Source organism: Labeo rohita, chromosome 11 (genome assembly GCF_022985175.1).
Source record: "Labeo rohita strain BAU-BD-2019 chromosome 11, IGBB_LRoh.1.0, whole genome shotgun sequence".
Lineage (NCBI taxonomy): Eukaryota > Metazoa > Chordata > Actinopteri > Cypriniformes > Cyprinidae > Labeo > Labeo rohita.
In genome coordinates, this window is record NC_066879.1 from 22,037,774 (window position 1) to 22,052,011 (window position 14,238).

Sequence of the window (14,238 nt, forward strand, 5' to 3'; positions counted from 1 at the left end):
AGTCATAGTAAAAAATATTATGGAGAGATGTAATGTTACTTTTCTAAGCAATCTGATTTGCAATAAAATGCCACAATGAAAGCCATAACAAGGAATGAGAATATCACAGACATTAGGGTCTTGGCTCGTAAATAACATACCAGAATACTGTAGCAACCAACTTGCAACTGCTATCAACCACTTAGAAAACTTAAGCAACCATCCAGAACACTCTAGCATCATAATAGCAAATATAAATATTAATACAAAACTAAATATGCTCATTTCAGCAGAAGATATGTTATGCAACATCCAGTGAGACTCCTTCCTGGAACCATCCCACCTGGATTCAAGCACAACATTGCACCATTAGGTTATGGCACTGGTCAAAGGGCAAAGCAATTGAGCCTCTTCGATAAAACCACGCATGGGGAAAACAACAGTGTCAGTGTTGGTGGGACAAGAGCTGTCGCGATGTTCGCTCGCTGGCTTCTGCTTTTGGCCGTGGCCTCTGTGGCTTGCTCTCAGACTGTGGAGGACAGTGCAAGGGAATTCTTACAGAAATTTGATGAAGAGGCATCCAATCTCATGTACCAGTATTCCCTCGCATCCTGGGCCTACAATACAGATATCTCCCAGGAAAATGCAGATAAAGAGGTACGTGCAAAAAGCATCTTTTCCAATCTTGTTCTTGACTACTGAAATCACAAAATATCTAATTTTGGTAGGAAATTTTGTTTTAACAACATATAGCAGGATATGTGTGTTCATGACAAGTTAAGCATCTTCTGCAGACAGTTTCAACCTGTTGCAATCATGGAAAATATGATTTTGTCACGACAAGCATCTTTTTCAGTCTTTTGCAGACTTGCAGTTTTTCATTCTTTCATATTTTGAAATAACAAAATATCTAATTTTTGGACAAAAAGTGGTAGCAGAATATGGGTTTCCATCATGAGTTCTCTTCAACTCTCTTTAGGCTGCAGCATATGCAATCTGGAGCGAGTACTACGGTAAGGTATCTGATGAGTCTCGTGCCTTCCCCATTGATCAAATCTCTGATCCACTAATTAAAATCCAGCTCCAAAAGCTTCAAGATAAAGGATCAGGGGCACTTTCACCAGACAAAGCTACTGAAGTAAGCATGACTGGCGTTTTACAATAACATCACCTACACATTAAAACTGTCTTTCATACTGTAGTATCACTTCTGTTGTGGTAATGGCAAACGTGTCGAAACTATCGTGACCCGAATCCCTTGTGTATCACAGCTTGGCAACATCATGTCAGAGATGAGCACTATTTACAACACAGCGACTGTGTGCAAAATTGACAACCCCACTGACTGCCAGACATTGGAGCCAGGTAATGTCAACCGTACATATGTAACCTTTGACCTCAAAACCAGTCATAAGTAGCAAGGGGATATTTGTAGCAACAGCCAACATGATTTTTCTTTTATGCCAAAAATCATTAGGATATTAAGTAAAGATCATGTTCTATAAAGATATTTTGTAAATTTCCTACTGTAAATATATCAAAACTTAAAAAAAATTCTCAATATTTAGATTTTTTTGCACCCTCAGATTGCAGATTTTCAAATAGTTGTATCTTGGCCAAATATTATCCTATCCAACAACAAACCACACATCAATGGAAGGCTTATTTATTCAGCTTTCAGATGATGTATAAATATCAATTTAAAAAAATTGACCCTTACGACTGGTTTTGTGGTCACATTTCACCGAAATCTCAGCATTGTAAAGCAGACGTCTTGTTTCCATACTATGTGTCATTTGTAAACGAAAAATGAAAAAGGGAACTGACAGTTTCTATTCTCAATTTCATTGTTAAAAGAGGTGAGGTTTTAGGTGAGGTGAGGTTTTAAAGTGGATTTGAAAATTAAAACATAAAGTAAGTTAAAGGTAAAATAGTCCAGAAACTTATGTTTGGTGTGTTATATTCCTTTAAAATTCAATTTATATTTCTTTAAAATTCAAGATATATATACATTTAATAAAAATTTGGGGGGGGGGGTTTTGGAAAGAAATGTTTCTTGAGCAGCAAAAGGATTCTGAAGGATCATGTCACACCGAAGACTTACCATTGTAGTAAATATTACTATTTTTACAATTTTTTTTTATCAAATTAATGCAGACTTGTTGAGTACAAGAGACTTTAATATGATGAAAAATTCTTAGCAACCCTAAACTTTTAAACGGTAGTTTAAACTTGAAAGAGACTTGTCTTAACTAAATTGATTACCATGTGTAGTGTTACGAGATCTCACTGCTAACACAAAACCAGCCATAAGTTACATAGGTTTATTTGTAGCAATAGCCTACATTGTATGGGTCAAAATTATCAAATTTTCTTTTATACCAAAAATCATTAGGATATTAAGTAAAGATCATGTTCCATGAAGGTATTTTGTAAATTTCCTACCATAAATATATTAAAACGTAATTTTTGATAAGTAATATGCATTGCTAAGAACTTCATTTGGACAACTTTAAAGGCAATTTTCTCAATATTTTGATTTTTTTACACACTCAGATCTTTTTAAATAGTCGTATCTCGGCCAAATATTGTCCTATTCTAACAAACCATACATCAGTGGAAAGCTTATTTAACCAGCTTTTTTGGTTCATGGTCACAAATAAATGTACATGTGATTTCAATCAGTGACCAAATTTACCTGACTTCAATACATTGTTATTCTCTAGGCCTAGAGAGTATCATGGCAAACAGCAGGGACTACTATGAGCGTCTCCATGCATGGGAGGGCTGGAGAGTGGCCGCGGGGATGAAGATGAGACCCCTGTATGAGAGATATGTGGACCTGAAGAACGAAGCTGCCAAACTTAACAGTATGAGCTCTGTTCTTAACTTTATGACATAGGCTTTTAATAAGCATATATGATAATACTATACCTTTGCTTTTACTGCTTCGATTTTATGGACAGCTGATAGGGTGGTGACAAAGTTCAGATTTTTTACGTCATTTTATTAAAGATTATGAAGACCATGGAGATTACTGGAGGGGGGGATTATGAAACCTTTGATGAACCCATGTACAGTTACTCCCGAGACCAAGTTATGGAAGACTCCAGGCGGATTTACCAGGAGGTTGGTGAAAAAAATCAAGTCAAAGATTCTTAAATATAAAGTTCCAAAATGTTTTGGTTCCTCAAAGAACCTTTAAGTGAACAGTTCTTCAAAGAATATTTTAAAAATCTATAGAGCCTAATGAAGGTTCCAGGGATGTTTAATCTTTTTAATAGAACCATCAATGGCACAAAATGCCCTTTGTATTTAAAAATGAAGACAGTTTATCTTCTTTTGATTCTGAAAACTCACTCTTAATATGACTTTCCAGATCTTGCCTTTGTACAAAGAGCTTCATGCTTATGTGAGAGCAAAACTGCAAGAAGTCTATCCTGGGCATATCGCCTCTGATGCTTGCCTTCCAGCACACTTGCTTGGTAATATACAGGACATTATTAAGTGATTTGCACTGTCCAAACAGTGCAATTTAAATTGCATATACTAGAATAAATGTTTGGTATTTAAATATAGTGTTGTTTAGGATCAAATTATAACATTTTCTGACTTTTCACATTCAGGTGATATGTGGGGACGGTTTTGGACCAACTTGTATCCTCTCATGATCCCGTATCCAGAAAAGCCTGATATCGACGTGAGCGCTGAAATGGTGGCCCAGGTAAGACATGTGACCATTTTAATTTCTATTATCAACTTTTTGGTCTAAGCTAAGCATCTTTTAATCTCTAAGGTTTTATCTTCATATATTTATCTTCATATGTATTTGAAAGTTCAGGCTAAAGGTCTGCTCATTTGATCAGAGATTACTTCTGATCTATGCCAAATATTCATTTTGTTCTTTATATGGAGCAATAAACTATTATGGAGTTGTAAATGATGAAGCTAATTATTTTCCTAATTATTTGATACTATTTCAGGGCTGGGATGAAATGCGCCTGTTTACAGAGGCAGAAAAATTCTTCATGTCTGTAAACATGTCTGCAATGTTTGACAACTTCTGGACGAACTCAATGTTTGTTAAGCCTGAAGGAAGAGATGTGGTGTGTCATCCTACCGCATGGGACATGGGAAACAGAGAGGACTTCAGGTGGGGTGATAAAGCCGTGTTACATTCGGTCAAAATGTTTAGTAATGATTAACCCGTAGATAAGATACAATTTAAACAACTGTTTAATTATATAATATATAATTCCTTTTGATGTTTTTCCAAAAAGAACTAATTGTTTCTAATGTGTTACAAGTTACATTCTTCCCTTAACCTCATCAAGTCTGCAATTATTTGATAAAAAATACAGAAAAAATGTAATGTCATGAAATATTATTACCACTGAAAATAACTGTTTTCTATTTTAATATACACAGTCAAAAGTTTTTGGACAGTAAGATTTGTAATGTTTTTAAAGAAGTCTCTTCCGCTCACCAAGCCTGCGAAAGCAGTAATATTGTGAAATATTTTTACTATTTAAAATAACTGCTTTCTATTTGAATATATTTTAAAATGTAATTTATTCCTGTGATCAAATCTAAATTTTCAGCATCATTACTCCAGTCTTCAGTCTCACATGATCCTTTAGAAATTATTCTAATATCCAGATTTGCTGCTCAAGAAACATTTTTTTTAATCATTATTATTATTATCAATATTTAAAACAGTTGAGTACATTTTTTCAGGATTCTTTGATGAATAGAAAGATCAAAAGATCAGAATTTATCTGAAATAAAAAGCTTTTGTAACATTATACACTATACTATTCAAAAGCTTGGAGTCAGTATAATTTTTATTTTTTGGGAAAGAAATTATAGAAATTAATACTTTCATTTAGCAAGGATGCTTTAAATTCATCAAAAGAGATGATAAAGACATTTATAATGTTACAAAAGATTTTTATTTCAGATAAATGCTGTTCTTCTGAACTTTCTATTCATCAAAGAAAAAATCTACTCAGTTGTTTTCAACATAATAATAATAATAAATGTTTTTTTGAGCAGCAAATCACAATATTAGAATAATCTCTGAAGGATCATGTGACTGGAGTAATGATGCTAAAAATTCAGAAGAGACTCTTACTGTCCAAAAGCTTTTGACTGGTAGTGTATTTTAAAATGTAATGTGTTCTTATGATGCCAAAGCTAAATTTTCAGCAGCCATTATGCTGATTTGGTTCTCAAGAAACATTTATTATTATTGATGGTTAGAAATAGTTGTGCAGCTTAATATTTTTATGGAAACTTATATGTTTTTTCAAGAATAACCAATATTAATTTTATCTGCTGTTCTCATTCTGTGCAAGAATTAGCAAGCTGTTTTTGTTTTTTACAGAATCAAAATGTGCACTAAAGTGAACATGGACGATTTCTTAACTGTTCACCATGAGATGGGTCATAACCAGTACCAAATGGCATACCGTCAGCACTCATACCTGCTGAGAGATGGTGCTAATGAAGGTTTCCATGAGGCTGTGGGAGAGATCATGTCCCTTTCTGCCGCCACTCCTTCTCACCTGAAGTCACTGGGGCTTCTGCCTCCTGACTTCAAACAGGACTATGGTACCAGTCTGACTTCATCTGAATAATCAGAAACTAATGTCAGCAGAAGAACATGCTTTACCTAAACCTAAAACTTTGTTCCCCCCTTGTAATTACAGAGACAGACATTAACTTCCTTCTGAAGCAGGCCCTTACCATCGTGGGCACTCTGCCCTTCACCTACATGCTGGAGGAATGGAGGTGGCAAGTCTTCAAAGAGACCATCCCCAAACAGGAGTGGATGCTCCGCTGGTGGCAAATGAAGTGAGTGACACAAAACATACATTGACAATCATCAGAATCCAAACATTATGAAATCTTAGTTACAATTTGGCTCTATGGCTCATCACAACATTTGTTACCACAGGAGAGAACTAGTTGGAGTGGCTGAGCCTGTGCCCAGAAATGAGTTGTACTGTGACCCACCTGCTCTTTTCCATGTTTCTGGGGATTATTCTTTTATCAGGTAATGTCATTTGCGATTCTCATTTAATTAAATCATTTGTACAGCACGACTCGTTCTACAGACGTACTACTAGTGTTCAGTGATGTTCCCACACTGTTGAATCTTCAGCGTCACGACCATAACAAAGAAACCGCGAAAGTGCTGTTCTAGCGGTCTGCAGGGATAAACAAACACCCAAAGCTACCACTGTTGGCCGGTTCATAAACAAATATGAGTAATGTTTTTACTCAATTCAAACAACTGTTACTACAGTAGCCCGATTCCCGGAACTAATGACTTTTTTGAGTCAGTTCTTTCTAGTGAGTCAAAAATATAGCTCTAGCAATGTAGCAGGCTGACATAAATGACACTTTTCTCCTTTTTAGTGAGTCAAAACATTACAGAAAAAAAAAAAATCCAGAAATAAATAACTCTTTTGAGTCGGTGTTTGTAGTCAGTCAGAACATTACAATTGATTAAGTGGAGACTCTCCTGCCTCGTTCTTATCAGAAACTGAGAAAAATTATAACTGCAACATCGTAAATAATGATAGCGGCATGTACGTTCAGTTTCATGTTATTTAACAACATGTAAAGAGCCTGGTAATCGTAGGAGAGGAAAGTACCCTGGTGAAAAAAACAGCATATGCTAATAGGTATGTTTTGATGCTGGAATGCTGGTTAGGTAGGTTTTGATGCTGGTTTAAGCTGGTCCTTTGCTGGTTTTTGCTAGTCATGATGCTGGTCAAGGACCAGCATGAACCAGCAAAGGACCAGCATAAAGCAGCTAAGGACCAGCATAAACCAGCAAAGGACCAGCTTAAACCAGCATCAAAACCTACCTAACCAGCATTCCAGCATCAAAACATACCTACCAGCATATGCTGGTTCACAAGAGAAAATAATAGTTGAATTTATAAAAATGATCCCGTTCAAAAGTTGAAGTTAAGTGTTGTTACCTGAATGATCCACAGCTGTGGTTTTTGTTTGTGATAGTTGTTCATAAGTCCCTTGTTTGTCCTGTACAGTTAAACTGCCTGCTGGTCTTCAGAAAAAAATCTTCAGGTCCCACAAATCCTTTGGTTTTTCAGTATTTTTGTGTATTTGAACCCTTTCCAACAATGACTGCAGGATTTTGAGATCCCTCTTTTCACACTGGGGACAACTGAGAGACTCATATGCAACTATTACAGAAGGTTCAAATACTTACTGATGCTCCAAAGGAGAAATACTGCACTTAAAGCCAGTGGTGTAAACTTTTAAACAGAATTTCTTATTTTGCCTAAATATAATTTTTTTTTCATTTAGTACTGCCCTTCCACAGAAGATACTTGCATGTTTCCCAGAAGACAAAATAAGTTAAATTTACCCTGATCTTCAAATTCATCAGAACGTTTGAACCTTCTGTAATAGTTGTAATAGTAATAGTAGTAATGCATATGAGTCCCTCAGTTGTCCTCAGTATGAAAAGACGGATCTCAAAATCATACAGCCATTGTTGGAAAGGGTTTAAATACACAACAATGCTGAAAAACAAAAAAAAAATTGGATTTTCTGAATAAAAGCAAGCAGTGGATCATTCAGGTAACAACACAGTATGAAGAATCAAGCATATGTAAACTTTTGAACATGGTCATTTTTTTAAATTCAACCATTATTTTCTCTTGTGGACTTTATGTAGGCTAAACGTCTTTTACGTGAAATATCGTATTCAGGTCAGTTCAGGTGTTTTGTAAACATTCATGCAGTTTCTGAAAAGGGGATGTAAACTTTTATGTCCTCAGGTTAATGGCCATATGAATAACCGTGTCTTATTTCTCTAATAGGTACTTCACTAGAACCATATACCAGTTCCAGTTTCAAGAGGCCCTATGTCAGGCAGCCGGCCACACCGGTCCCCTTTACACATGTGACATTACAAACTCAACCAAAGCTGGTAACAAACTCAGGTATGGAGAATGCTTTGTTTGATATTGCTTTTTAATATATGTTCCATCAATTATTCCTGTATTCTTTCATATTCAGAAAACATAACTGCTAAAAACGATTGAATATTTTGGTCCGCAGGCATATGCTTGAGTTAGGCAGATCCATGTCTTGGACTCGTGCTCTGGAAGAGGTTGCGGGAACCACGAAGATAGACTCTAAGCCACTTCTAAATTACTTTAGCACTCTCATGGACTGGCTGAAGGTAGAGAACCAGAATAACAACAGAGTGCCCGGCTGGAACGTCAGCATTAACCCAAGTTAGTATTTCATTTTAACATAAACATTACATTTCCATCAATACATTTCCAGTATCCAGTATTGAAAAATGACAATGACAAATCACATACTGTATGTTTTTAAATTGGATGTGCTTACTTATTCACAGCATCCGTTATGAATAAAGCAGATTTAAATGCTTTCAAAGTCAGAATAAGCCTTAAAACTGCCATGGGAGATGATGCAGTAAGTCTCTTTTAATTTTTAACAAACATAATGAGTTAGATACAAATGGAATGTGCCTTTGCTAATTACTGTTCATTTTAATCTCCAGTACACTTGGAATCCAAATGAAATGTATCTCTTTAAGTCCACTATGGCTTTTGCCATGCGCCAGTACTACTTGGAAGAAAAGGGAATTGAAATGAATTTCTTGTAAGTATAATCTCTTCTTATCCTTGGCTAATTGCACATCTAAGAGTGACTGAATCATTTTCTTTGTGAAACTGTGACATTGCACAACATGTTTGTTGCACACAGGCCAGAGAGTATCAACACCTACGATGAAACGCCTAGAGTCTCCTTTTATTTTGTTGTGATGGATCCAACTAAACCAGACACAGTCATTCCTAAGGCAGATGTAGAGGCAGCTATCTGGTATTTCTTAAAAACCATACTATATAAAAATATAGAAATAAAATATAAAATATTGTGTATAACAATTTTAGAAGATTTAGATTATTTTAAAACATATGTTGCAACTATAACAATTTGACCATTCATTTATATATAGAATTTTCCTAGTATATTTTGATTAATTATAGATTGTATGAATTTTGGGGAACTTGAGCAGTCGTTCCAGTGACAGAACTTCCCTTATTAACTTTTCACAGGCTGTCCAGAGACCGCATCAATGGTGCATTTTTACTTAGTGATGAAACAATGGAATTTGTTGGGCTGCGGGCAACATTACCTCCACCAAAAGAGGAGAAAATCACAGTTTGGCTGGTGGTATTTGGAGTAGTGATGGGTGTAACTGTGTTTGGGGGGATCTACCTCATTACCACAGGGATATTAAACAGGAAGAAGTAAGTATTGCATGGGAAACAACTCACGAGTGAGTCAATGACTGAAAGCGGCTAGAACCAGATTAGTGACAGTGAAGATTATGTACACTACCGTTCAAAAGTTTGGGGTCAGTAAGACTTGTAATAGTCTTTAAAGAAGTCTCTTATGCTCATCAAGGCTGCATTTATTTGATTAAAAATATAGAAAAAAAACAGTAATATTGCAAAATGTTTTTACAAATAATATAAATATATATAAATATAAAATAATGTTTTTTATTTTAACATACTTTAAAATAGAATTCATTCCTGTGATGAAAAGCTGAATTTTTATCAGCTGTTACTCCAGTCTTAAGTGTCACATGATCCTTTTAGAAATCATTCTAATATGCGGATTTATTATTAGAATGATCAATGTTGGATAATATCAACAGTTGTGCTGCCAAATATTTTTTGGAACCTGTGATTTTTTTTTTCAGGATTCTTTCATGAATAACAAGTTTAAAAAGTACAGTGTTTATTCAAAATATGAATATTTTATATGAATATGAATGAACTATATGAATATAGTATTAATTTCTTTAAAAAAAAAAAAAAAAGAAAAGAAACAATAAAAATGTACTGACCCCAAACTTTTGAACGGTAGTGTAATTCTTGTCCACATTAAACATTGACATGTTTGGTAGAACAGCTACAGCTACAGCTGAAGACAAAAGTTTACACACATCTGGCAGAAGCTACAAAATGTTAATTATTTTACCAAAATAAGAGAGATCATACAACTGAGGGACTCGTATACAACTATTACAGAAGGTTCAAATGCTTGCTGATAAGAACCGGGGGGGTGAAAACTTTTGGAATTTGAAGATCAGGGTAAATTTAACTTATTTTGTCTTCTGGAAAACATGTAAGTATCTTCTGTAGCTTCTGAAGGGCAGTACTAAATGAAAAAATATGATATTTAGGCAAAATAAGAAACACATCTTTATTCTGTTTAAAAGTTTACACCCCTGGCTCTTAATGCATTGTGTTTCTGAAGCATCAGTGAGCGTTTGAACCTTCTGTAATAGTTGCACATAAGTCCCTCAGTTTTCAAACTGAGGGACTTATGTGCAACTATTACAGAAGATGGATCTTAAAATCATACAGTCATTGTTGGAAAGGGTTCAAATACACAAAAATGCTGAAAAAACAAAGAATTTGTGGGACCTGAAGAATTTTTCTGAAGAACAGTGGGCAGTTTAACTGTTCAGGACAAACAAGGGACTCATAAACAACTATGACTAAAAAAAACAGCTGTGTGTCATTCTGGTAACAACACAGTATTAAAAATCAAGTGCATTTAAATATTTGAATTTCAGGGTCGTTTTTTTTCGTTATTTTTTAAATTCAACTATTATGTTCTCTTGTGGACTACACGTAAATGTCCTTTATGTGAAATATATTATCTAGGTCAGTACTAAATAAGAAATAACATGCATTTTGTATGATCCCTCTTATTTTGGTAAAATAATTAACATTTTGTAGATTCTGCAAGGTGTATGTCTGTAAGGTGTATGACCTTAGCTGTACAATATATGCATTGTGGACGGTATTTAAAAAATACAAAAAGATGACATGATCCATCAGTGTTACAATGCAATACACATTTTATTTTTAGCATCCAAGGTACACACTGTAACAATGAATTTTCATAAAAAAAGCTTCATAAAAGGTAAGACCACAAGTGTGGTATTGCATTTAATTAGTGCAAATCTTTTTGTTTTTCAGGAAAGCTAAGAAGTCTGACAAAACTGTTAACCCCTATGAGAATTCAGATGATGGAGAAGTAAACTCAGCCTTTGAGGAACACAGTGAACAAACAGGACTGTAAAGATATTGGTGCTTGCAAAAAGAACATCAGAAGTGAGAGCGATGTAAAAAGCATCTACTCCGTGACATACTTTTGGAAATGTCTTTTTCTGGTCTGTTCACAAATGTTAACTTCAATGCCTGATGTTAAAATGTAGAAAGAAACATGAACATTATATTGTGATGAATTATAAATTTGCTGTAACTAACAGGATTTCTAGTAGCTTATACAGGCAAATGTAAATAGAGCTTAATATTATAAATGTATTGATAAAGTACTAAAAAAAGTGTATTTTTTTAAACTGTGAAAACACAGCCAATGCTATGATGCAACAACATAAAATTGGGAAGAAAACAATAGATACATTCTGAATAAAATCCTTGATGTCATAAGAACATTCAGTGAGTTTTGTGGTATCACTCTCACTCTAAGACAAAGGAACAGCTAGCTGAACTATTGCCTTCTTCCATTTTCACAGCATTTTCATTTATAGTGTGAATGTACCATCCTCTGTAGCGCACCGACTCAAAATACCGGAGACCATCGTACTTTTGAACCATGTAGAAAATAAGGGATGACTTTTCGTCATCCTCACACGCCATTATCTTGGTTCTGTCATAAGTCTGAAATAAACATGATAGAAGTTATATTAGCATAACTTATATTATCATAACTTGTAGAGCAAAGCACTGCAGTGCAACCCTAACAAAACACAAATACACAATCAAAAAACAGAAGCTGAAAAATGCCAAGTTCTATCATGAAACTCTAGATGGCGCAGGCTGATGGGCCGTTAACGTAAACTGATGATATTGACCAGTGTTAAACTACTTGACACAAGCTGATTGGTTCATGTTGAATACACAGCCAATAAGCTTGCTGCTTTGCATTGGTTAGTATTCACTAGAGCAGTTCAAAGCATGCTTTCACATGAGTTCCAAAGCATGAGTTCCTCTGAAACCCTCTACCTCCACAGCTCCACCTGTATAGATCTGCTATAGATTATTATAGATGCTACTTGTGCAGCAGCAGTATGTCTTAAATACTCATTGCACCATGTCATTGTATGTACTGGCAATAGCCAGTTCCTGTACTTGCTTTGCAGCAGCAGCAATTATCTACAACAACAGCAAAAACCAACAGCAGCAGCTAGCAGATCTATTCCACCAAGACCAAATACATTAAAATCTTCCAAGAGTTGTCATGATAAAACTTACCTTAACTGTTAAAATCTTTTTCTCTTCTTTGATGTCGCAGGAAAGGAAGTTATCTGTGCCCGTAAAGTTCAGCACAACAGGAGTACCTGATTGACCGTCATTGGTGACCTTGCCATTGCAGATGACATTAGAAATGGTGATTTTTGCTGAAAAAAAAAACAAAAAAATAAACAATAAATAATAATAATAATAATTTTTAAATAGCAGAGAACTAATAGCATCACCACAAGAAAATAATAAAAATATGATGTTTCCTATTTGATGCAAACCTGACTTGGTGCTCTCCAAACATAACGCATTACGTTTTGGTGCAACATACTTTCTGTGTTTAAATGCCTTCAGGAACCAATTTCTTTGTTCTTCAATCGCTTCACAAATTCGTGCAGAAACTGAAAAAGGCAGCATATTACAATCATAACTGGAAATTTCAGCATTTGAACATTCAAAATGAATAAAAACAGAGATGGATAAATAATTCTTGAATATTTCTTACTATAGGTAATTTCAGCATTCTCAGGTGTGACCACACTTTCGATTAACTGCCAGTCACTGTTGCACGAAGGGCTGTCTGCGTCAAAATCTTGATCATCAAACAGATTCAAGCTCATGTTAGCCAGGGAATGAAGCAAATCGTCATCAAATAAACAGTCGGCCTCGATGTCCTTCTCTTCCTTCCCTGGTTGTGGATGTGATGGTTCCTGAAGCCCACCCATCTCAGTATCTTCCATCGAAAGGCTGAATCTCAGAAATTTCAACTTCTTTTTTTTACACTGGGTGTCCTCAGACTGATGCTTTTCTGTTTTTCCAGTGTCTGGATGATGTACGTTCTGCGGGAGGAGATTATTCGCTTTAGTGCAGTTAAAATCCCAACCACAACATGTAGCCACATGAACATTGAGTTTCCTGACTAGACGAAAAAGTCGCAGTAAATATTTCAATTTCATTTCTCTTTCCTGTAACATTTAAACAGGACAGATGAACAGAGAAGTGAAAGAGCATGTTTAGTAAAAGTGAGCTAGAAGATCTGAAAGTTTTTGCACTACTCATCATCTGGAGTCGGAAAAATGGGAGACTGACTAATATGGGCATCAATCAATTGCTATATATTTTAAAATGAGTTCACTATATATTTAATTGTTTACATCAGCTACAAAATAACAGATTTGTAAATGCATACCTCTGCTGCCATGTTGATCTCAGCGCTGGTGAAATAGATGTGAGCACTGCCTCTGAAACGCTGCTTTTTTTAACGTCAGTAGCCCTTGTGCGGTTGGAAGAGGAAGTTATAGACATGGTATACCAAAGCGTGAGTTTGTGTTGGTGGGGAAAACACATGAGTGTAATTCAAAGGGTTTATTGGATAATTATGAAAGGAAATACAGCAGTAATTTCTAAATTTCCTGGAAGGAGAAGGTGGAGGTGGAAAATGTGACAGTTTGAGTATTGTTAATGGAGAAAATAGGACTAGTGGTACATATGGGGATCTTCCCACCACTTTTAGCATGAAGAAGTATTTACTGGAGGGGAAGCACATCAAAAATGAATCACTGTTTTGTGGTAAAAATAAAAAATGCTGGCTTATAACTAGTTTTGTGACAAAGATGATGCAATTCTCGTCCACCACGTTTTAGACTGAAATTACATCATCATAGGCTTTTACATCAATGACTTTTATGACCTACAAAACAATGACATTAAGCTGTTTCTTTCATAGAATTATTACAATTAAAGTAAATTTTTAAAGGCCAATTTTAAAAGAAAAATGTAATTAAGTAAGGTGAACTGCCCTAATGTGGACCACCTAAGGTCTAGTGTTTGTAGGTCCCCCATAAAAAAATGAAAGCACAAATACATAACCCCTTTTAACTATAGGTTGAGGGTG

General features: G+C 35.2%; 2 protein-coding genes across 2 annotated transcripts; one reads left to right on the forward strand and one right to left on the reverse strand.

Annotated features, from left to right (window-relative positions):
• The first annotated feature begins 429 nt into the window (after positions 1-429).
• ace2 (angiotensin I converting enzyme 2) lies at positions 430-11,534 on the forward strand. The gene is given in 19 exon segments (XM_051122525.1): positions 430-636; positions 959-1,117; positions 1,251-1,344; positions 2,706-2,849; positions 2,995-3,023; positions 3,025-3,108; positions 3,359-3,464; positions 3,606-3,703; positions 3,963-4,132; positions 5,366-5,592; positions 5,691-5,835; positions 5,939-6,037; positions 7,842-7,964; positions 8,083-8,261; positions 8,390-8,466; positions 8,555-8,655; positions 8,761-8,877; positions 9,114-9,308; positions 11,058-11,534. Coding segments are annotated over 19 exon segments (2,433 nt in total). The 5' UTR covers positions 430-453; the 3' UTR covers positions 11,161-11,534.
• On the reverse strand, positions 11,516-13,930 carry si:ch73-226l13.2 (uncharacterized protein LOC100150092 homolog). The gene is made up of 5 exons (XM_051122532.1): positions 13,534-13,930; positions 12,850-13,183; positions 12,626-12,745; positions 12,357-12,502; positions 11,516-11,762 (listed from the first exon to the last, which is right to left on the reverse strand). Exons 1-5 carry the CDS (start codon positions 13,543-13,545, stop codon positions 11,562-11,564), a joined length of 813 nt encoding a protein of 270 aa, XP_050978489.1. The 5' UTR covers positions 13,546-13,930; the 3' UTR covers positions 11,516-11,561.
• Between the last annotated feature and the right edge of the window lie 308 nt (positions 13,931-14,238).

What these genes read in the sequence shown, in the direction of transcription:
- si:ch73-226l13.2 (XM_051122532.1), bottom strand. An exon ending in TTTGGAGAGCACCAAGTCAG is followed by an intron (nt 12,503 to 12,625) that starts GTTTGCATCAAA and finishes TTTTTTTTTCAG; the next exon opens with CAAAAATCACCATTTCTAAT. An exon ending in AAAAGATTTTAACAGTTAAG is followed by an intron (nt 11,763 to 12,356) that starts GTAAGTTTTATC and finishes TGTTTATTTCAG; the next exon opens with ACTTATGACAGAACCAAGAT.